The sequence below is a fragment of the Drosophila navojoa genome, chromosome 2 (assembly GCF_054131105.1).
Source record: "Drosophila navojoa isolate 15081-1374.11 chromosome 2, UAZ_NAV_1.0, whole genome shotgun sequence".
Classification (NCBI taxonomy): Eukaryota; Metazoa; Arthropoda; class Insecta; order Diptera; family Drosophilidae; genus Drosophila; species Drosophila navojoa.
Genome location: NC_142890.1, coordinates 22,447,161 through 22,469,533, shown reverse-complemented (window position 1 = coordinate 22,469,533; position 22,373 = coordinate 22,447,161). Strand labels below are relative to the sequence as shown.

The following is a 22,373-nucleotide window of genomic DNA, read 5'->3' as shown; positions in this document are numbered from 1 at the left end:
CGATCACCTGCTTAAAGTTGAGACGCCCACGAGACGCAGCAGCACTAGCAGCAGCAGCAGCAACAGCGGCAACAATGGCGGCTACTTGGCAGCTGTGCCAGCGCCTGGGCGAACGCATCTGTCAACGTCCTTAGAGTTTAACAAAGAAGGACACTGCGAGTGCACATAGGGAGAGCCAGACACCGGGCCACTTTATAAGCCAAATTTAACGCTTGCTCGTTGTTACTGTGGCCGTTGCTGTTGCTGCTGTTGCTGCTGTTGCTGTTGTCGTTTGCAATACGCTTTGTCTGTTTGCTTTGTGGAAGGACAAGCATGACGACAACTGCTGCTGCTGCTGCTGCTGCTTTTAGTCGCCCCTTTTCCTCTCACTCGCTTTTTGGCAATGCGCCTGTGGATCTTACAACGAATTCAATTGAAAATTTCAGCAGACACTCGACGGGGAACGAGCATTGCAAATTTCAAAACAAATTTGCCGCAACGCAACAGCAGCCAAAGTTTTTGCAGAGAAGTTGAAACTTTGATTCGATTCGATTCGATTCCCTTCGATTTTCAATTCTCAATACTTTGGCTAGTCTCTGGGAGGCCACGCCCCTCGCCTCCCTTCTGCTCGTCTGGTCAAGTGCGGACGTACGTTTAAGTGTTACGTATGCGTCACGTTGTCCAATGCACTTCAACTGGGCTCAATTGGCAGCGTCTCGTCTACATCTTGGTGCCCGTCTCCTGCTCCGTCTGGCTGGTTGTCTGAGGGGCTCAGTGTGCAGCTGTTTGCTTAGTGCAGTTTTCACTTTGTGGGCGTTACACACAAAAAAATAACAAACAGCCGCGCACACCGCACACCGCCCCCCGCCCTAGTACTGAGCCAGAGTCCTGCTCCGGCAGACTTTCTTGTGATATTTACTTTTGCCTTCCACACAGCCAGACTTGACGTTAGTTTTGTTTGCTTCCCTGTGTGTGTGTGTGTGTGTGTGTGTGTGTGTGTTTACCTTTCGTTTAGCAATGGCTATGACAAAATCAAAAGCAAATCGCTGAGCCAATGCCAAAGTGGAAATTGTCAATAATTTCAAATTGATTTCTATTTGATTTAACACAACAACAACACCAAAGACAATCGAATGAAAGCAAACACCTAGCAATGGGCACTATAATTGCACCAACACCCATATCAAAATACCTATTTCAGTTTAGTTTAGTTTAGTTTAGCTCGACTTAAGTCTCTTGGCTGGCGAAAGTGAAGAAGTGAAAGTTTGACGGCCCAAATGGCATTAGACAGCTAGCCATTACGGGCTTGGCCAGCTTTTACGAGGCATCATAAAAAGCGTTACTCGAACTGCGCCTGTCTCGTAAAACTCGTGAAATTCCGGGGCTGCCAGCAATAAAGGCAAATCGATAAGTGGGCCCAAAGTGTTGGAATCGCTCGTAAAGTAATCGAAACGGAGCGGGAGCAGGAGCAGGAGCAGGAGCAAGGCAATCAGTTCGCTGGACTTAATGTACTTTGGAATTATACGCTAATCATATTTGTAATTCTTATTCTATTCATGGCATAAAGTGATTCTTACCCTGCTTGGGCGACACGCTAAGCACCTGCTGCGGCGACTGTTGCTGCGAGTGAATTTGGTATTGCTGTTGCTGTTGCTGCTGCTGCTGTTGCTGCTGTTGTTGCTGCTGCTGCTGTTGCACGGCCACCGCCTGCTGCTGGGCGGCACAGACGGCAGCGGCCACGGCTGCTTGCTGCTGCTGCTGATGATGAGCGGCTGCGGCGGCGGCTGCTGCTGCTGCGGCGACTGCCTGCTGCTGCGACTGCTGCTGGTGCGGCGACTGGGACTGCGGATGCTGCTGCTGCTGAGTCGTAACAATGGACATTTGCTGAGACGATTGCTGCTGCTTAACATTGACCTGGTGCTGGGCCTGCTGCTGCTGCTGCTGCTGCTGTGCCGGAGCCTGCTGCTGCTGCTGCTGCAGATGCGTCTGGTGTATGGCCAGCAGCTTCGTCTCGTACGGCTTGGCCCCAACCGACAGCGGCTGACTGCTGAGCGTCATCTGTGCTGTTGCTGGCATCATTAGTGTGGGCATTGCCAACATTTTTTCGATTGCTGCTGTAGCTGTTGCTGCTGCTCCTACTGCTCCTGCTGCTGCTGCTGCTTCTGTTATTTGTGTTGCTGCCGCTGTGGCTGTTGCTGTTGCACGTTTTGCGGTTTAACGCAACTCGCTTTGATGTTTAATGAAGTGCCGCCTCACAGTTGATGTGTATCATCAAATCGTGTTAAAATTATTTTCGGGGCATACGTTTGTTTTTTATTTTAAATATATTTATCTTGTTTTGTTGTTTGTTTTTAGCTTTTTTGCCTTTGTTGTTGTCGTTTATTTTTATAGATTTTCGCGTGTTGTGTGAAACCGCACTTTTAATTGCTGTTGTTGCACGTTGTTGTTGTTGGTTTGCCTGTTCCTTTTTTGAATATTATACGGATATCATTTGGTGCGTTAAATGATTTCTACAATTTTACTAATTCCAAAAGTTTCTTTTGCGGTTTGTGCTCGCATTTATTTATTTGCCGACTGCCGTTTTGCTTTTGAAGTTTTTTTTTTTTTAATTTTTGTTATTTAATTTTGACTTCCCTTCACTTATCACAGACCAATAAGATATTTTTTGTTTTTTCTATAAGTTCTTGCGCTTTCCAATTTTTACTGGTTTAAAAAAAAGGGTTTTGAGTTGTAATATATATAAATATATATTAAAATATATTTATAAATACATGTACGAGCTTATTAATTTAAATATAGCTCATATTATGCTATAAACAAAAATAAATAGTAAAAAATTAATAAAAATATATATAAAAAAAAACATTAATAAATGTGTATAATTAAAACTTTTCTCAGCAAATTAACAATAGAAATATTTGTATTAAATTTTTGCTTGATTGTTTTTTTTTTTTTTTTTTTTTTTTTTTTATTAAAAAATATTTTGCATTTATACACTAATATAAAACGTGCGACTGAACCTCATTTAATAAATATCAAATTTATTTCTCCATATTTATTTAGCTAATCTGATTATTGGGGGCAACACTACAAAGTAACCCTTCTCTAAGGCCCCATCTGCTACGTGCTGCGTGCTTCAGAGTGCTAAGCCATCTTTTTCTTTTTTTTTTTTGGGTAATTGCAGTTTTTATGATTCGGTTTTATGATGTTCCTTAAGCACAAACATTACGTTCTGGGGCGCGGGCATTATCGTATATCAAGCCTAAGCCATTCACACATCATTTGAAAAATTAAATTTAATATTTTACGATTTGAGGCTGTGCACTGTGTGTGTGTGTGCGTGCGTTTGTGTGAGTATATACAAAGCAAAGCTTGAGCCAACAAAAAATAAAAATTATGCGCGTAACGCAATGCGAAACAGCAGCAGCAGCAAGAACAACACGAACAAAATTATAACAATAATAATAAAAGGCAGCTGAATGTAAGCGCTGCTTTTTATGCGAACGACGCGCGCCCGAGAGACAAAACAACAGAAGCCAAAAACGAGACACGAGAAACGAGAAACGAGAAACCAGAAAACACAAAACTCTTCAAACTCCAAAAATCGCACGCCCCAAGTGTTGGCAAGTGTCAGGATCAGGCGCTGCGACAGCCGCAGCTACAGAGCCACAGTCAGCGCCTCAGTCGGCGTTAACGTCAGTCTAACGCTTCCGGTTTTTATAGCGCAACGCGCACAAAGGCCCCAGACAGCGGAACAGAGCCGGAGGAGACGGACAAATGTTATGTATAAATATAAACTTATATTTTTATTTTTGAAAGCCAAAACACACACACACACACACATACAGAGTAGACGCTGTAAAAAGCAACGAGTGTATAACAAATGCCAAAAAAAAAAACAAGTGTACAATACACAGCATTCGTTGTCATCTAACTGAAATTTGTGTGTGTGTGTGTGTGTGTGTGTGTGTGTGTATGATTCATACACACAAATGCACTGGCCTTTTTATATGGCCGCGCTGTGTCGGCGGCTTTCGGCGTTGGCTGGCTGGCTGAAAGCATTTATTGGCTGCTCGTTGTCGGTTTATGTGCCACATAAGCCGAAGTGGCAGAATGTGTGCATGTATGTATCTTCGCATGCATGTGTCTGTGTGCATATTGTTGTTGTACATAATGTGTCCAAAAAAAAATGAAGAAGAAGAAGAAGAGAAAGGAAAGGCAAACACCGCAACACCAGCAGCAGCAGCAGCAGCACACATACAAGCAGACAAAAAGTCATTGTGTTCCTTGTAAATACAACTAAAATCGATGCGTACAACAATTTTTACGTTCATACTTTTCAGCAAATCGCACATAAAACATCAAGTATATGTATTTAACGGCACACTTTAGCACGTAAAAATGGAAATACATAAGCTTAAACTATGCTCATTCACAATCGGACAATACCAGAGTCTCACAGCACTTTGCCCCAAAAAGTATGCTACGAAAATTTTCAATTCGAATTTCACTTTTCAAGAGACTTAAAACAACACAAAATGAACTTGAAATGAAAATCGAAATTAAATGAAACCTAGCTTGAAAATAAAATACATTTCAGCCTTAAATTATCACATACAAAAATAAATTATAAAATTCTTTAACGATTAAAACTATTTACTTTTGTCTAAATTTTTTTCCAGTTTGATTTTTGTTTGATAATTTATTTTAGATTTTCGATTTTTTGTTTTGCAGTCGCTTTTGCTGTTTATTTTGTCGCGTCGTGAACTGCGTTTTGAGTTTATATTTTGATTTTCGGATTTTATTTTGTTGTTTTTACTTTGCGTTTGAATTTGCGTGTTGCAGTTGTTGCATTAATAGATGGGTGTTGTTATTTTGTTTTGTTTTTGTTTTTTGTTTTTGATTTTTTTTTTTTGGTTTTGGTTTTGGATGTTTTTTTTTTTTTTGTTGGTTTGTTTGGAAATTATAATAACAACTTAACAACAATGTAACGAATATCCTTTCTTTACGAGGACACAATTCAAACTGATTGCGAAGCGCGCTCGTCGTCCTCCCAAATAGTCAAAGACATTGTCCGCTGAGGCATACCGTTATTCTGCCGGCGTCGCTGTCGCGCTGCCTTCGCTCCGAGTCCGGCACGCACACGAATCGCCTGCCAATCGTCCTGGCCCACTTCGTGTCGTGGCTCGCTCAGGCCTGCGCAATGCCTCAGTTCGAAATGGTTTGTGTCTCTGCTAAGCGTGCTCAATCGAATGCTTTATGGCACACTGAGCTGGCAAATTTCCCAGTGTAAGGGACTTTTATGGCACGGCCAGCTGTTATACTCTGCTCTGTGATGCAGCTTCCTTGTAGCCGTGCGCTCTAAAAGGGATTTTTTATTAAGTTCCTATGCTACGACTGCTGCATTGTGGCGTGGATAGGCACACCTCGTCTCTGGCATGAGCGGCTTTGCGAGCAGCAGCAGCATCAGCAGCAGAATAATGTCAAATGTTAAGCATATTATAGACAATATCACACATTCACAGTTAGCCCCGCACATAGTACACACTATTGTTTATGCGCTAAAGAGCCAATAATCCACTTTTGTTTTGTTATCATTTGCGCGCCCTTATCCAAACGCCTTAAACCACCCGAGCAACCGAGGAACCGGGCCCCGATCACCCAACCACCCGGCCAAGAGGACATCAAGCCACCCCAAACACGCTAAGCGCCTTTGCCGTCTCCACTTAATTTCTACTTGATTTGTCGCTTAAGAAAACTAATTGTCTGCCTTTTGTTGAGCGTGAAAACAATAGAAAACATTTTAGCAACTGTTACTTTAGCCGAAAGCGTATTAGAAACATGGCCAAGGCGGCGGCAGGCGGCAGGCGGGTCAGGCGGTGGAGCTAAGCACGCAGCTATGTTGCGGCTAAGGCGAGGCAAAGTGGCTGACGAAGTGGCTGGCGGCTTTAATGGTTTTGGTCTCCTTGGTCATGGCTAGCAGCTGATGGCATTCGTTTTCTGCCTCGCAGTTGGCCTACGACGCCTTCAAGGTCGTTTGCTTTAAGCGGAAATGCAAATGTAATTTTAGTGCCAAAATAGTGGCAAAAGGAAGAAGAAACAAAAGAAAAGCCCTTGAAGCTAATTGCCGCGCTTCTCAAAATTACTTTGATCTCTCGATTCTCTCGTATATATTCGATGCTTGTTTTACATGCATCGGGGGCATGGCTACAAATGCATTATAATTTAGTTTTCATTTAACAATTAGAGCTGCGTTGCAGCTGCGAGCGCAACTCACACGGAAACTCAACTCGCTCTGCATATTCATGCTCAGGCAACGCAAACAATCCGAATGCTGCTCAAGTTTGCTAACCATGTTGATTTCGCAGCCAACAATCACAAACTAACAATTGCAATGCCAGTTGCCGTTGCAGTTGCAGTTGCAATTGAGTTTTGAATTCGAAAACGCGCGTGAATATCAAATATCAACGCAAAAAACAATTCACACTCCGCACTTAAGTCAAACACGAAAAGTTATTTCGAATTAATATTGAGGAACTTTTAAATTCCATATGAAGCACATATCAAACAGCAGAGGTATAAGAAATTTTAAGAATTTACATTGAATGGAATTCAATGGCTATGATATAATATTATAATATAATATCATATGTATAATATTCATGTGTAGAAATTACCTTTGATTAATCACTTATACGAGATTATAAAATAATTCTAATTTTTTCTGTTACTTTTGTAAATATTTATTTTTAAGTATTCAATTCTTTCTTACTAGGGGTGCAATTTGTTAATTATAAATAAATCACATGCTTATTATTAAGCTTTATATATGTTTCCGGCTATTAGCAAATCTAGTATTTATTTGGAATAAGTTTGCCTTAGATATTTTTATTTATTTATTAGGTTAGAAATAATCTTAAATTAAGTCTAGCTTAACAATTAAGCTCTAGCATCCTTAAATATATTTTAATATTTTGATTGGCACACATAAATACATATGTATGTATAACTCATATGTAGATTGCCTAAATATAATATTAAATGTTAATTTAGACATTAAATTATTATAATTAAAAAAATAATCAATAAACTTGCTATTTTTTAGGGTAAGTATAATTTTTAATTTAAATTTGGGCATTAAATTACTATAACTAAATAATTATTAATTACATACAAAATGTATTCCATAAGTTGCCCAACAAAAATCGTTTTTCTATTATTTGTTATATATTTTATTCTTGAATCAACTCTAATGATTCCTCTTATTCAGCCCTTGGCCCACTGAATAAGGAGTGTAAAAAAAATATATATTTATATAAAATAAATAAATAATTGAAGAATCTATTTATAGTCTTGTACACCACTCATTAAAAGTACGTTTGCTTTCATATATACAAAAAGTCTAGAATAATTAAAAGCGCAGTTTTGGTGCAGGGTATCTGTTAGCCTGGCACTTATGAAACTCTCACACAAAATAAAATAAATATTATTTGTTAGCTACAATTTCAGTATACGAATTTAATAGAAAATAAAAGCCTTAGTAAAAGACCTGATGAAGGCGGTCGTATTTAGAATCTACATAGCTCGAAGAGAACTTTGTGAAAATAACTGTATATATATTGCTCAGAGCTTGCCTGTGCGGCTTTCATTACCCAGTTAACTGCTGCTGAGATAAGGATGTTATCGAGTTGCATTCGCTTCTGATGTTAAGCGTGCCCCGGCGAGCCCAGTGCGCCTTCATATTTAAATGCAAATGTCCTCGAAGTCCGACAATAACGATATCAACAGAGCGATATACATATTACCTACTTTGCCCAGCACACCAAAGCATACAAACTAACTGCCAAGCACACGCACACACAGAAGTACTGCTGTGTGAGTGTTAGCCGTGAGGCAAAGGACTCACGTGAGCGATTAAAATCTGAAGGAAAGTATTTGTGTTTTATTTTACTTTTATTTTATTTTTTCGCTACTTTTGCTGCTGCTGCTGCTGCAGCTGAACGAGGGTTGCTGTCGCCAGCTGAGGTGTAAATGAGCAGACCAGAGCTGAGCTGAGCTGATGCGACGTTGAAAGGGTTGCCCGGCTGCGACGCGGGCAGCGGGCAGCGGGCAGCGACAGCGACAGCGACAGCGGCAGCGGCGTGTAATTGGAGGCGAGTGTCGTGTAAAATGTAAAACTTGCGCCGTAAATAAATCAAAACTTTCTGACTGAACAAACATTCAGGTGAGCGAAAAAATGCAGCATGCGACGGCAACAGCCGCCAGCGTCAGCGTCAGCTTCAGAGCTTCAGCGACATACAGCTCCATCAAAATGCGGGCCTGAGCTAGCGAAGGTAGGGCCGGTAGGGCGGACGGGGCGGGGCAGCGCACAGTTACATATTGACAAGTACGCCCAATGGGTGGCTGTGCCGTGTACGTGTGTGTGTATGTGTCTGTGCGGGAAGGTGTGCAGCTGAAAACCGTTACACGAATGAGGCCGCTGCTAAAAAATTGGAACAGCTGCTGCCGTTGGGCCTGAGAGTTAAGGCTCTTCACCTGCAGCCGGCTGAGCAGTTGACGGCGCAGTTGACAGCGCTTTTAATTTTTTATTTTTTTGCGAAACATCAAGCTTAAATGCTGAGTAAATTAACGCTATATCTACACAGAGAGAGACAGAGAGAGAGACAGAGAGAGAGAGAGAGAGAGAAAGAGAGAGAGAGCATTACCTTTAGCAGCGAAATAGACCTCTTGAAATCACAAATGAGGTTGCATTGTCTAGAGACTTTGCTGCCTGCCGGGCCGGGGCAAACTTTATTTGCGGCCACACACTAAACGAAATGTAAATGGATCATTAATACTGCCCAGAGCACAACTACATACATACATACATATATATATCTATGGAGAGCACGAAAGTTGCAAAACTTTTGCGAATATCTTGGCAAAATGTGGCCAGCAGCAAGTCGCATTTGTTGTGGCAGCAATAATAAAATCATAAAAATATTATTATGTATAAACAGTTGCATAAAAGAGATCTTAAAACCATTTGCAGGCTTCCGCTGCTCTGCCTCTGCACCAAACTCAACTTTCTCATATCTGCAGCCGGCATTGAGGTAAAAAGAACAAACAAAAAAACTCTTGAATAAGTTGTCAGGTTTCTGGCATACCCAGCCTTAGCTATAGCTAAAGGCATATTGCTCAATAGCTAATGCTAAAATATTTGTTAAAAGAAAATCAAATTGTTTAGCAAAGAATATTAAATGACCTAGAAGTATATTTATTTAGTTCTGTTAAGAGCTTTCTAAAAACTCATTAAGGCTCAATGAGTTTTTTATGCATGAAGCTCAATCAAAATTGCTAAATATTTGTTGCAATACATATTTTATTATTTTCTATTCTTTCAGAGAATTTTTTAAATATATTTTTTTAGGGATTCATGTTTTTATTTCCTCAAATATTAATTTAGCGATTCATTCAGGGCATTCAATTAATTTTGTTATTATTATTATATTTTTTTTATTTAAATTTTATTTATTTATTATTTTTCTTTTGGAATTTCTTAAAAAATATTATTATTATTATTAATATTATATTATTATTATTCTATTTTTTTTATTTTCTTTTATTTTATTTTTTTTTTTTTTAATTTTTTATAATATATTTGTATTAGTTTTTATTATTATTATTATAAGTATTATTATTATTATTATTATTATCATTTAATTTATTTTTTAAATTATTATTATATTATTATTATCATTAAATTTATTTTTAAGTTTATTATTTATTTATTTATTTATATAATTTTTTATTTTTATTTTTTTTTTTTTTTGAGAATTTTCAGCTATTATATTTTTCTAGCATAAGGGCATCTATTTATTTTACCAAACCAAATCAGAGAGTATTTCAAAGTCACGCCACTGAAATATGCATAAAAACTTGTTCATATTTTTTTCGCTTCGGCTCCGGCCATAAATATATTAAGCCGGAAAACTTTGCCCATTGCTAGTGGATGCTCAGCTGGCTGGAGCCGCTTAGAGCGGTAGAATTGATGAGCGGAGTTTAACTTAATTGTATGTGGGCATCTCGGTGCGGCTCGCTGGCATGCTGATTGCGTCAAGATAGCGTTTCAATTTGCGCCGCGATAAGGCAACGAGACATAAAAGTAAATTGAAATACCTGTCGTTCGCATCAACGTCAACTGGCCAGCTGACTATCGCAGGCTGAGTGCCTCGAACTGAACCTCAGCCGGAATCTGAACCTGAACCTGAAACTGTTTCGGATGCTGATGCTGACATGGTGTGTGGGCGTGGTCTGGGCATGGGCATGGTGTCTGTTGTTGCATTGCCCGTGGACCTTGTCACGCACGTGCAGATGCCAGAGTTTCAAAAATTTTTAATTGAATTTGCCAGTGGGCAATGGCTATTGTCTGAGCATGAAATCTGGTCTAAGGGCAGGAGGGGAAGCGGGGTGCTGCTACTCACTGTGCAACGGTATCATGTACTCCATTTCCGAATCACTGCTGCTGTCGGCCTCCTCCATGGGCTGTGCACCGCCTCCAGTTGGGGCAGACGAGTTCGTGCGCTGCGCCATCTCCATGGCACGCAATGCGGGCAGACTGCGCGGCAATCGGCCATTCTGCAAGAGGCGACAAGTGTTGGCATATTAAAATTAGACACAAATGAATAGAAACAAGTTCAAGAGAGAGAGAGAGAGAGAGAGAGAGAGGAATACTTTCATTTGCAGCAGGTAATTATTACTGGGGCACCCCAGCTGCACGACAGTGAAAAGAAAATGGAAAAGAATTGGACAGGCTGCCTGCCGGACAGCTGAAGCGAGACAAATGGCGTGTGCTCTGCTATACAAATCATGAAAAAGGATAACACGTTGTAATCTGAGCAATGGATATAAATGCGTTCGCCTGCGCTCACCTTTCTCGAGCTGTGCCTTTTTTTGTTTGTTTGCACGAAACTAAACTAAAAAGCAACAACGTGACAACTACAGCAGGAACAGCAGGAGCGACAGGAGCAGCCGAAGCAGCTGTAACTAGATGCTGCCAGAAATCCAATTTCAGCAAGTAGCAAGACATAAATTTGTTTGTGCCACACAGAGAGACGCATTAAAGCCTCGCACCGGTTGTCTTTCCAGGGAATTGGGTAACTGTGCCGAAAGAGCGACAGAGAGCGAGAGAGAGAGAGAGAGAGAGAGGGGGGACATCCGGTCTGGCCATGTCCAGCAAATGAATTCTGTTAATGCAGACATTACTCGAGCATATTAAAAGTCCAAATGGTCATTTCGTACAGAATTTTATAGCAACTAGCCACACACACACACACACACACGCACACACACTGGCAGACAGACGGACGATGGCAGTGGGACAACAAATAGGCACATTTGTTCCGCCTCCCACTCCCACCAGCCCCTTGGCCAACAACCCTCAGGACTGCAGTCAATGGGGCAATGTGGTTAGCAGCCCCAACCTTTACGCAGTTTTGTTTACCTTGCCACGACAATTGTGGCTGACAAAAACGACGACAACAACAACAACTGAACTTGTAGTTTGCCAATATATACATAGGCACACATAAGTGCATATACACACACACACATACACATTTAGTTGTATACTTTTTTGCGCACACCCCAACTGGTGAGGCGAGCGAATGCTGTACAGCCACACCCCCACCGCCGCCCCTTAGGACATTTAGTTTATTTGATGTTGCGAAATGAAAATTGTGACATAAAAGGGACTAACAACATAATTAAGTAGTGTCCAAATGTGCAAATCCAAAGGCATAAAAAGCGTTTGAAAAAAAAACAGCCAAATAAGCGAGAGTGAAAGAGAGAGAGAGAGAAAAAGTAGATAGCTTGCGAGCGAATGCGTTTATGTGCGGTTGCTGCTCGCCAAATGGCACTTAAAGGATTTGAGACCAAAGCCCAGCTTGAAGTAGGCTCCGAGTTATGGGGCAGCCAGCATATTAACCGAATGACTGGGGCAGCAGGAGACAGCTGGAGGCAGCAGGCGGGCCGATCGCCAGGCGCACATTAGATGCCATTCGCTCGTTTGTGGCCATAATTTTTAGTTTTTTCTAGCCACGTGTCGCCCACAAAAGGGTCATGATTAGTTTCTCGAAAGAAAGAAGGAAAAAACAGGAGCCCAAAACAAATAAACAAAGTCGGATCTGCATCGAGTGCCGGCCAAGACATGGCCATAACTATTTTCAAGTCTTAATCATGGCCAAATGTTTTTGTTGACACATTTCGGCTTATCCGCCGCCCGAAGGCAGGCACAACTTATTTCATATTTACGAATCAAACAACAGCTGGGGCTGAATTTCTTTTAAATAAGTCTTAGTGATACGGGCAAGGCGATTTACAGCAGCTCATTTAACAGAATTGTAAACACATTTCATTAACAACAACAACAGCAACAACAGCAATGTCTAACAGACCAGATGGACCTTCTAACTAAGCTATCTGCTGGCACTTGTAAGCGTTGTGGAATTATTCCTTATGCGCTGCCAACAAAATTACCAAATTGGCTTACTGCGACTCTCTGCAATTTGTTGGCCTTCTACTTAGCGTAAACAGAAACACGTTTGCCCGCCTGCCTGGGCATATTAACTGCTCTGAGGCCTTGGCATAGCTTGACGCGGCTTTCACTGGCTCAATATACCCTGTAACCAGGCAAAAGTCAAGAACTGATGCTGCGATGGATCATGGGCCTTTCGATATAGTTTAAATATATTTATATAGTTTATATTCTTATGTGCACATATATATAGAGAATAGCTAATTATTTGATTAAATAATGAAACATTGCCTTAGCCTGCTGCAAGAAAAGTTTCTTTTGGTGGCAAAGCAAATGCCAAGATTATAAAGCTATTTGTTGATTAAAGCAAAAATTGGAAGCAATTTAGATAATCAGGATTGGAATGATTGAAGTTTCTCTTAGAAACGAACCTGCCTTAGCTAACCATTCATTTAGCAGCTATTCGTGGAATTTCATTGGCTTAGCTTTCCCATCTAATGAATAGAATTTCTTAAGAAAAACTCTTGCAAACTAAATTATTTATAATTATAATTTGCTTCTGCTTGTAAAACTTATTGTGCCCATTGTTCATTTTAGTAAGTCTCAATCACTCTTCACAGCGTCTAATTCGAGATACTCATTCCAAGAAACATGTATTATTAGGGGTACATCATCAAAAAGTACTGCGATAATCCACCGATTGTCAATTCAATTAAAAATATTAATAAATCAATGGAAATGTATTTGGATGGCTAATTCATATTCTTTTTAAACGAATTCAATTGAAATCTGTTAAAGGGGAAGGCTAAATTTCCTTTTCCTTGCTCTACGTGGGAAGCTGAAATCTTGTTGCCTAATGTATGCAGTAGGTGATATATTTATATAAAATGTCAAGGTAAGAAGTTCAGTAAAAGTTAAGAGAGCAATAACTCAGCGTAACACCAAGTATCAAGATCCAGTGGGAGAACCCGAGTTGGAGTTAAGCTATTCACATAATGTTGGAGTCATGCTATTAACATAATTTTCGAGTTATGCTCTTAACATAATGCTGTTAATAGTATAAAATTGTGATGTGGAGTAGGAGCAATTCCTGTTAATGGAAGTTGAATTAAAATTATCTGGTAGTAATAGGTCCATATTTTTAATCTCAAAGTGAAGAATACTTTATTTGTAATAAGTATATAATATACGAGGTATCTGCTGGTCAATCAGCTGTGCTGCAGAGCATCAGACTTTCTTTATTTTGTTCATGTTTTGAGTATTTGATTTGATTTTCCAACAGTTCCCATCCGTAGCTTGTGTGCCTCTTTCTATGTGTGTGTGTGTGTTGGTGTGCGCTTTCTACATTTTTTATTTAATAAAACAAATTCAGCGGACAGCCTGCGGCGAACATGGCAAGCGAAATTAAATTATTTCCTTTTTCGGGCCAAGCCGCGAACACGCGTTGCCGTTTCTTGTTGCCGCTGATGAAAGCGAGGCAGGCGGGGGCAGCTGAGGCTGGCATTTGACAGGCCTGTCAACAAAATGAGGCAGCCAGCGAGCGAGTGGCAGAGGCGTCCGTCCGTCCGTCCGCCCAGCCGCCGACTTCTTTGTATTTGTATATTTTAATGACCAACAGACATCAAATATGCATGTCGAGTGGAGTGCGGCAAGCATCTTGATGCGGCCCTGTTAACTCACTCGGTGGAGGGCCCAGATGGGATTTGCTTAAAACCGACGCGCGTTTCAATACGGCAAATGCATTTGCGGCCGTTCTTTGCATACATTTAGGCGTCGTTTTTCAGCTCGTTATATGCAAATGGGGCTTTTCATTGTTGAGCTTTAATGACGCCGCATCGCATCGACCTTCGCGCAAATATTGCAAATTGCCTGTCAATAATATGGAAATCACGCAGAAATGCCGACCATCAAAGGCTTAAAGTTTTTTCTCTCTTCCCTCTCGTTTTTGTTTCTTTAATAAAAACATGCGTATGCAGCACATTTCAAGCACACACACATGCGATGACATGCAAATATATGTGTATTTGTATTTATTTGTGTGTGCATGCGTGCATGCGTGCATGTGTGCATGTGTATGCAGGCAAGTTTGTCCAACTGTCAAGGCGTCTGCCCCGGGTCGGACCGGGCTGACATGTGACGTGATTTCCACGCTGCGTGTTGTTGTTATTGCATATTGCGCCGCACTTCCGTTTCCTGGCGGCGCGCCGCTGCATTTCTTTTGCATAATAGACGTTGATTAATGACGCGCCAAGGCACAGTTAAGAGTGCAATGCAATACATTATTTATGAACGGCCTCTGCATAATTAGCGACGCACTAAAATTGCCAGCGACAGCAAAAATTATTAATACCAGCCTCAAGCCTCAAGCCTCAAGCCCAGGTGCAAGTCCGTGCCACCCAAAGGTGACCAGTTCGGTTGACAATGCATTGCCATGAAGATGGCTATTGTTGTTGTTGTTGTTGTTGTTGTTGCTGGCAGTCGGCTTCCTTTGACAGTTGCCATTTGCCAATTGGTATGCAGCGCAAGCTCACAGCCCCAGCCCCATAAATTAGGCCTTCTCTCTGTGTCTCTCTCACATCACTCAAAGCGATGTGGAACCGCAGCGGTGTGGCGGTGCGGCGGTGCGACAATGAAGCGGTGCCAAAACGGATAGACACGCTAACGGCATCAATCGGCAAAAGTGCAGAGCACGGAGCATGGCGTACGGAAATGACATAACAGTCAGGGGCCCAAAGACACGCAACATTGCATATTGGGAGCACACGGCGTATGAGCAATGCAAAATGCTGCCAACACGCCCGGGCCCGAGCTCAAACTCATCCTGCCAACTGGCAACGATATCGCTCATAATTTCCAATTCGCATATTGCGGCTAGCATTCGACCGGACAAACAAACGCTATACCAAATCCAAGCCCAGGCCTGAATCCTAACCCGAAACGAAACCCAAACCTGAACCCCAACTCAATCCCAGCTGCATTGTCTCTGCTAAACTCGGCACATCCTGCAATTGCATGCCACACAATGTTTTGGCCTGTTTGCTCAGCTGCAGTTAAGTATGCGTTGCCTGCTCCTGCTCCTGCTCCTGCTTCTGCTCCTGTGCTCTGCGCTCATGCTGCTGCCGCCTCCTGCTTCAGCATCATCCTGTTTTATGAGAGCACAAAAACTTCACATGCACTTTACCTAGATCAATTCGAATGCCAAACTCTGATGTCGGAGATGACGTACATATCGACGAGAAATTGATTTTGATTTAAATTCAAATTTGCAAAAAAGACTTGGCATATTTTCACAGACTATTTGAGCTCTGTTTTAGTATTAATTATGGAATTCTCTGCGAGCCAGACGAGCTGTGTCTGAGCAGAGATTTGTATATGGAGTATCTCCCTTTGCTCTGCTCGGGTCAAGCTTATCTCGGCTCAGACAGTCGGCAATTCGGAGTGAGCTATCAGATATGGAAATACATTGAATGAAATCCTTAATAGCCAAAGGCCATGCAAATCCCTTGTAACTATGTAGTTATTCGCATCCAACTAATTGTCCAATAATTGACAGTTTGACGGCTTTGCTAATTTGTTTTTACATGCGGCGCTGTCAAAAACTTTCGCTGCCCGCCTTTTACTCCCTTCACTTTGGTTAGACGGCAAAGCGGGCAAAGTTGTTGCCGTTGGAGCGGATGCGCCATGGCCACTCACACACAGCCACAAATATACTCATAACACACAGCAGGCACCAACACAAGCATGTGAGAAGGAAAAGTTTGTTCGGCATTTAGTTGAAGCCTTTGTAGCATTAATTCCACGATCAATTCGTGTCTGCTCAGAGTAACTTCTCTTGCTATTGCGACCTTCAGCTGTAATAATTAAATGAGAACATGACTTGACTCAATGTCGCTTTATTATTGCATGAGCATGGCCATTGTAAGCCATTGTAAGGGCTATTCACTCTGCACGTTACTGTTTGTCATGAAGGCAAAGAGTATAGTGAGCTAGAGTGAGTAAGAGAGAGAGAGAGACAGATAGAGTAACAAAAAAATGCGCATATATAAATGATCATGCCTGCTTGAACGTTCGAAGCGCACTGATTTTGTTGTGTTTGTTTTTCACTGCTCGCGCCTCAAGCTGAGCCGAGCCAAGCCGAGCAAATACGAAGTAGAGAATGCAAACAAAAACTCGCGTCAGCCTTTACGCTTTGGCGCCTCTCTCATTTTGTCTTAAGGCTTCACTTCTTCTCGCTCACTCCAACTCAAAGTCATTCAATACGTTGTATGCATCTCGCTCACTCCTTCGACTTCATATCGAATGGTCTCTATTCGACGTAAGCTGCGAGGGAAGTGATGCAGCGCTCGAGTATATATTTGTGTATGTATGTATGTATATATGTATGTATATCTGCACTTATTAGATTATTAGAGCTGAGAAATGAGAATGTTATTTAACAGCTTCAGCTGCAGCTGCTGAGCTACATGACTGAGAGAAGTGAAACTAATTGTAGCTGCAGACAATATCGATGAAGTCAAGATCTATAATTCTGCAGACAATATGGATGAAGTCAAGATCTATAATTCTTTAATGGATGGGTAGTAGATGTTTACAAGTGTTCTATAAATTCGTCTGTCTGATATCAGCTGCATCAGCAGGCTCTCTTATTGACCATAGACCAACTTACCTATGGCAAAGGAAATCTTTTGCTCATCAAATTTAACCAGCTCTTGGCTCTGCACAAACCTAATCAAATACCTATCTGTTAAATGTAGTACTCTGTGAGTCGAATGAAACCTCACTTCTCTCTTTATTCTTTATTAGACTAATTGGTGTGCGAGTACGCTTATCTGACTGACTGGCGAGTACAGTTGGTGTAACCAAATATCTGAAGGCAGCTCCTAATTTATGTGAGAGGCAAATAAATCAATTAATGTCAAACAACCTGTAGACAACACGGCGGGCAAAACGGCATGGATACGAGCTCAGCGCCGGCTGAGGGCGCTGACTGTGGGCGGATGGGCGCGGCAGGCGTTTTTGCTTCGTTAGACTAATAATAATTAGGGGCCCACTGACATTTTGAGTCGAAGGCAAATACAATTAATTACCACAAAATACAAGTAAACACAATACAAATTTATAAACACACACACACACACGCACGCGTGCAGAGTGAACGTGAGCTGAAGTATGAGGGCGAGGGCATGTGGTCCAGAGGGGCAGTAGATATCAAGAAGCAAAGCGGCAGACGCTAAATCAATAGACGCCGCACACAAAACTTGGCCATTTCTATGAAGAAATTATTTTCAAATGCTGTTGCGAAACACACTCAAAATAATGAGTTAGTGGCCGAGGAGCATGCTGAAAGAGGCGAATGAAACGCGGTCGGAAAAGCCACAAAAAGCAACCGAGGAAACAACTACAACAACCACAACAACAACAACAACATGAAATGCCCCAATCAATTATACGCCCAATTAAATGCTGAAAAAGCAGCGAAAAATACCGACAAATATAATGGAGTCGAGAATCAAGTCGAGAGTCGATCAGGAGGCGACTCGCACCGACAGTTCACTAGACGGACGAGAACTCCAAGTCCTGTTATTGAAAATAGAGACGTGCACGTGGGCACAAGACAAATAAAACTGTTTCAGACATTGCCAACTTGAGGCATGAGGAATGAATCGTGACGCACGTACGAGACACGCCTTGCCTCTGCTGGCCAGGTGAATATCAATAATTGGCAATAGCAGGTGTTGAACGATCCCAAAGAATGCTGTGGCTAACAGCTGAGCAGCCCTTCAAGTAGAAGAGATCTCTATACTTGTCTTATTTCTCTCTCTCTCTCTCTCTCTCTCACTCTCTCATATGTTTCCATCCGACATTTCTCACTAATTTCGTGCTGTATATTGCGCATTATTCACTTTCATTTATGTGCGCTTTGCACTGTCAGAGAAGCAGAGAGAGAGGGGGAGAGAGTGAGACTGGTAGGGGGGTGAGCAAGATGAGCTTCCTGTGAACTGGCCAAGTTATGTTAGCTATTTTCCATTGTATAAACTTGCAAATAAGCCCCAAAAGAATTTGCACAAATATTTCCATGCAGACAGCAACATGAAAATAAACAACTAAAGCGAGCTAAAGTTATTTCATGTATCGAATGGCATTCGATGTTGCTCAACTGAACACTGAATGAATGCTTGAATAACTCACCGTACGGTAAAGCTCACTTACGTCGGCTCAGAATGCGACCTCCGGCTCAGGCCAGACCGGGCCAGTCCAGGCCGGGCAACAACAAATGCAAATTGTTATTGCAGCAACAGCAACAGCAACAGCAACAACAACAACAACTGGCAGACAACTTCACATTAGTTGCAATTTGCGGGCTCTTGGTGTTTTTTGGGCGTGGCACATAAATTGCAAATCCTTAATAGACTCTGGTCAACGGTTAAGTTTGTGGCTAAAGCTGGTAAACTTTAATTTACTAAATGCAAAAGGCAATTTAATTACGAGCACACACACACACACACGCACGGTCACACACACCTGGTTATCTTGGAATTTACTCATTTATTTATATCACTAAGTGCGAGCGTATTTAGCCCACATACAAGCTCATCCATTTGCATAAATTTATTTTATGGTTTATTAAATTATTTTAATTGGATGAACAATTAAATCAGCAATGCACAAAGGTATTTGCTTAGTTCGATATGGATTGTGTGGCTAGGCTTGGGCTGGCCAGCAATACGTGATCGACTCGACTGCGATAATTTTAGTAAGTGCTGGAAATATAATATAAATAAGAGTTTTTAATTTTAACAAATAATGCAATCATTTAGCATTTTATGTAAATTTGAATTTTATTTATATTTCCACGGCCTTGTAGAGATAATTATGATATGGCTGCTTAGTCAATGAGGAGAGGCGAGTCTGCCCCACACCTTTTTGTAGTCACTGTAAATCTCTCTCTCTCTCTCTCTCTCTCTTTCTCTCTCTCTCACTCTCAAATGACATATTAATAGAGAGATCCCTTGAAAGTGTAATTTAAGTAAAAATTCTTTGCATTTGAAGCCACAAACCATAATTTTTCGATGTAGTAAATTAGCTCATAAATGTGATATAGATTTTACTACAAAAGCAGCAAGAAAACTATATTAAAAAAAAAAAAAAAAAAAAAAAAAAAAAATGTAAATTAGCTGCCTATTTATCAGCAATTTATCATGATATAAAAAAAAACTAAAAAATCAAACAAATTATGAGTACAGGATATGGATAAGTAGCAGTGCTCTCTATAGTAAAAAATCAGTTTGAATATTATAATCATTAAGTTCTAATAAATACAAGTTTTCCATACATTTTAAAGTTACATTTCAGGCTGTATTATAGTGAATGAACACAGAGTCCGGCTAAGACATAGAGACCGACAGTTTTACGTCGTTATATCCGGCGGATTCTATAAGTAAACGAAGGCCCTCTCACATAAATTTGTGGGGATCAGTTAAGACATCAAATTTTCGTCACATTAAACGGACGATCGCTATGAATGGACTATTTATAAGTGGACTCTACTGTAGGCACAGTTTTAGGCACAGCATTTGTAGTTGGCTTTGCAAGAGAACGATTTTCATGCTGTGTCTCTATATGCCCCCTCTCCTGATATTCACTATTGCTAGTCAACAAAGCCATTATTAAGTTGAAGCTCAAGCCGTTTGGGCATTGCTGCAATATATATAAAGAGGGAATAAAGCCCCAAACTCTAAAAGAAATATTATTTCGTCAGTAGCGCTCGACTGCAGCAGTCTCATGCGATTCGATCTGTATTTCTGACAGACTTGTAAATTTTTATTCCATGTTCAGTTATATTGGTCTATAAAGAGAATTGGCTCTCTGTTATTTTGAGATTTACCGTTTGATTTTCAACTCAACTAACTTTTGATAGCACATGCAGCTCATCATCCACAACTAGGAATGCCATTTGCCCAATAACATCAGTCAGCCTCTAGTCGAGTATGGATATTAATAGTAGCATACTGCTGAGCATTTGCGCTGCATTGATGTCAATCAGCGTGCTTAGATCTTAGCCAACTTCTTGACACCTGCGCTCGCAGGATTGCTGTTGCCGTTGTTGTGCTTGTCGTATTTTTTGTTTGGGGCCAAGAATGTTGCACGCGTTCGAAACTCCGCTGGCGCTGTTAGCTGCCTGCTTGACTGCCTGCCTTTAATTTGACAGCCGTGGCTTGGCATTGTCGTTTCGTTTACGTGTTGTCTATCTCTGCCAGCGACACGCCCCGTGGCTGCAGCGCGCCGCCCCCACCCCTCCCTTTCCAGCACCCCGCACGAGCGATTTCTTGTTCCACATTAGGAAACATTTTCTTTGTCAGTTGAGGTTGCATTTTATTGTGTTACAGCACAGTTTGGCTAAGCTGCCGCTGTTCCAGTTGTTGTTGTTGTTGTTGTTGTTGTTGCTGTTGCTGTGCATTTTGTTGTTTTTGCTGTTTGCTTTTCTTTCTAGTTTTCGCCCTTCAGCTGTTCCGCTGCTGCCTCCGGCCCGCGCCTTTGCTCTGAGCGGCAGTTTGGGATTTGGCCTGACAGCTCGCTTGAAATTGCGACTGTCAATTGCATTTAATTCGCGTTCCTACTGCTGGCCTGACCTCAGCCACAGAGAACACAACACAAAAAGAGACACACAGACAGAGAGAGAGGGCGAGAGAGAGAGAGAGAGAAAGCTTAAACAGAGACAGTCGCTTGAAGACTTAGTTGATAGTTGCAAATCTCGCATAAGCTGCCTATGAAAGAAATTTATGATGCGTATGTCCTTAACGCCTTTTTGATTGTAAAGCATCCGGCGTGTCGTGTGCTCTGCTCTGCTCTGAGGGGGGGTGAGGAGGCTGTTGGCAACGTTTACAGTTTCAAACGCAAGCCTGCTTACAGCTCTTCGAGTGTCAGGTAAAATAAACCGTTAAAAATAAAGAGCTTTCACAGCGACTTGCTTTTGAAATTTGGCGCCACACACACGCACACACACAGATGGAGAGGAGATTCACACGGACACATCATCCGTGAGCGCAAGCAGTTTCAACAAAGAAGCACTTGACAGGCTCACACACACACACACAAACACAGGGAGAGACACACATACAGCTACATTGTGGTAAAAGCTTTCAAGTGGCAGCAGCAAAAATAGCGAAAACGAAGTCGCCTCGGCAGCTGCTGCTCCTGCTGCTGCGACGTTCGCAGTTCGCATCGTCCTTTTTATTTGGGCAACTCTTGGCAATGCGTACCACACTCACGCACACAATTGCTGCTGCATATGTATTTGTAGATGCGGTGAAATACACGCTATTCAACACCATCGAATTTCAGTAACGCCACCTCGCGGCCGCTGCACAGATTAAATTAACAGCGCACTGTGAGCCATGGCAACCCATGGTGGGCTCAGGCCTCACAGGACATTGGGGCGAACTTGAGTGGAATGAAGCATTTGCTGCAACTGATTAGCACAGCCAGCCAGCTGTATGAAAGGCGAGAAAGTCACCACAGCAGCAGCAGCAACAGCAGCAGCAACAGCAGCAGCAACAGCAGCAGCTGTTCGTGTAGTCCTGTCACAGTTGTATTACAGCACAATGCGAGCTCTTTTTAGTGGCTCAGGGCCCAAGTCAGGGCTTTGATTTGCGCTGTTGGCATCGCTTTTCACGTTCGGTCGCATCGCGCCGTTTTTACTGTTAACTTGTCCAATTTGCCATTTCAACTGTCATTTCAGCATCGCACAAAGCTTTCAGCTGTTGGCGCCGGCCACAAAGCGTTGCTTTGATATTGCATCCCCTGACATAAATATCGGATTTCTTTTGGCTAAAGTATCAAGAGCCATTGCCTGCACTGCGCCTTGCCTCGGCGTGTCCTT

The 22,373-nt window shown here is 41.7% G+C and overlaps 2 protein-coding genes across 6 annotated transcripts in view; one reads left to right on the top strand and one right to left on the bottom strand.

Moving 5' to 3' along the window:
• CDase (neutral ceramidase) overlaps nucleotides 1–22,373 on the top strand; it is a 192,232-nt gene that overhangs the window by 6,370 nt on the left and 163,489 nt on the right. The gene's annotated exons all lie outside the window — the stretch shown is intronic.
• trv (trivet) overlaps nucleotides 1–22,373 on the bottom strand; it is a 68,951-nt gene that overhangs the window by 41,947 nt on the left and 4,631 nt on the right. For 3 of the 5 annotated variants that reach the window (XM_018113581.3, XM_089265469.1, XM_030383040.2), the window contains exon 2: nucleotides 10,443–10,596. In XM_018113581.3, coding sequence (XP_017969070.3) covers nucleotides 10,443–10,596 — 154 coding nt within the window. Of the gene's footprint in view, nucleotides 1–1,556; nucleotides 2,344–10,442; nucleotides 10,597–22,373 lie in introns of those variants that run through there. The other 2 variants (XM_018113578.3, XM_018113577.3) reach the window with 1 other exon arrangement.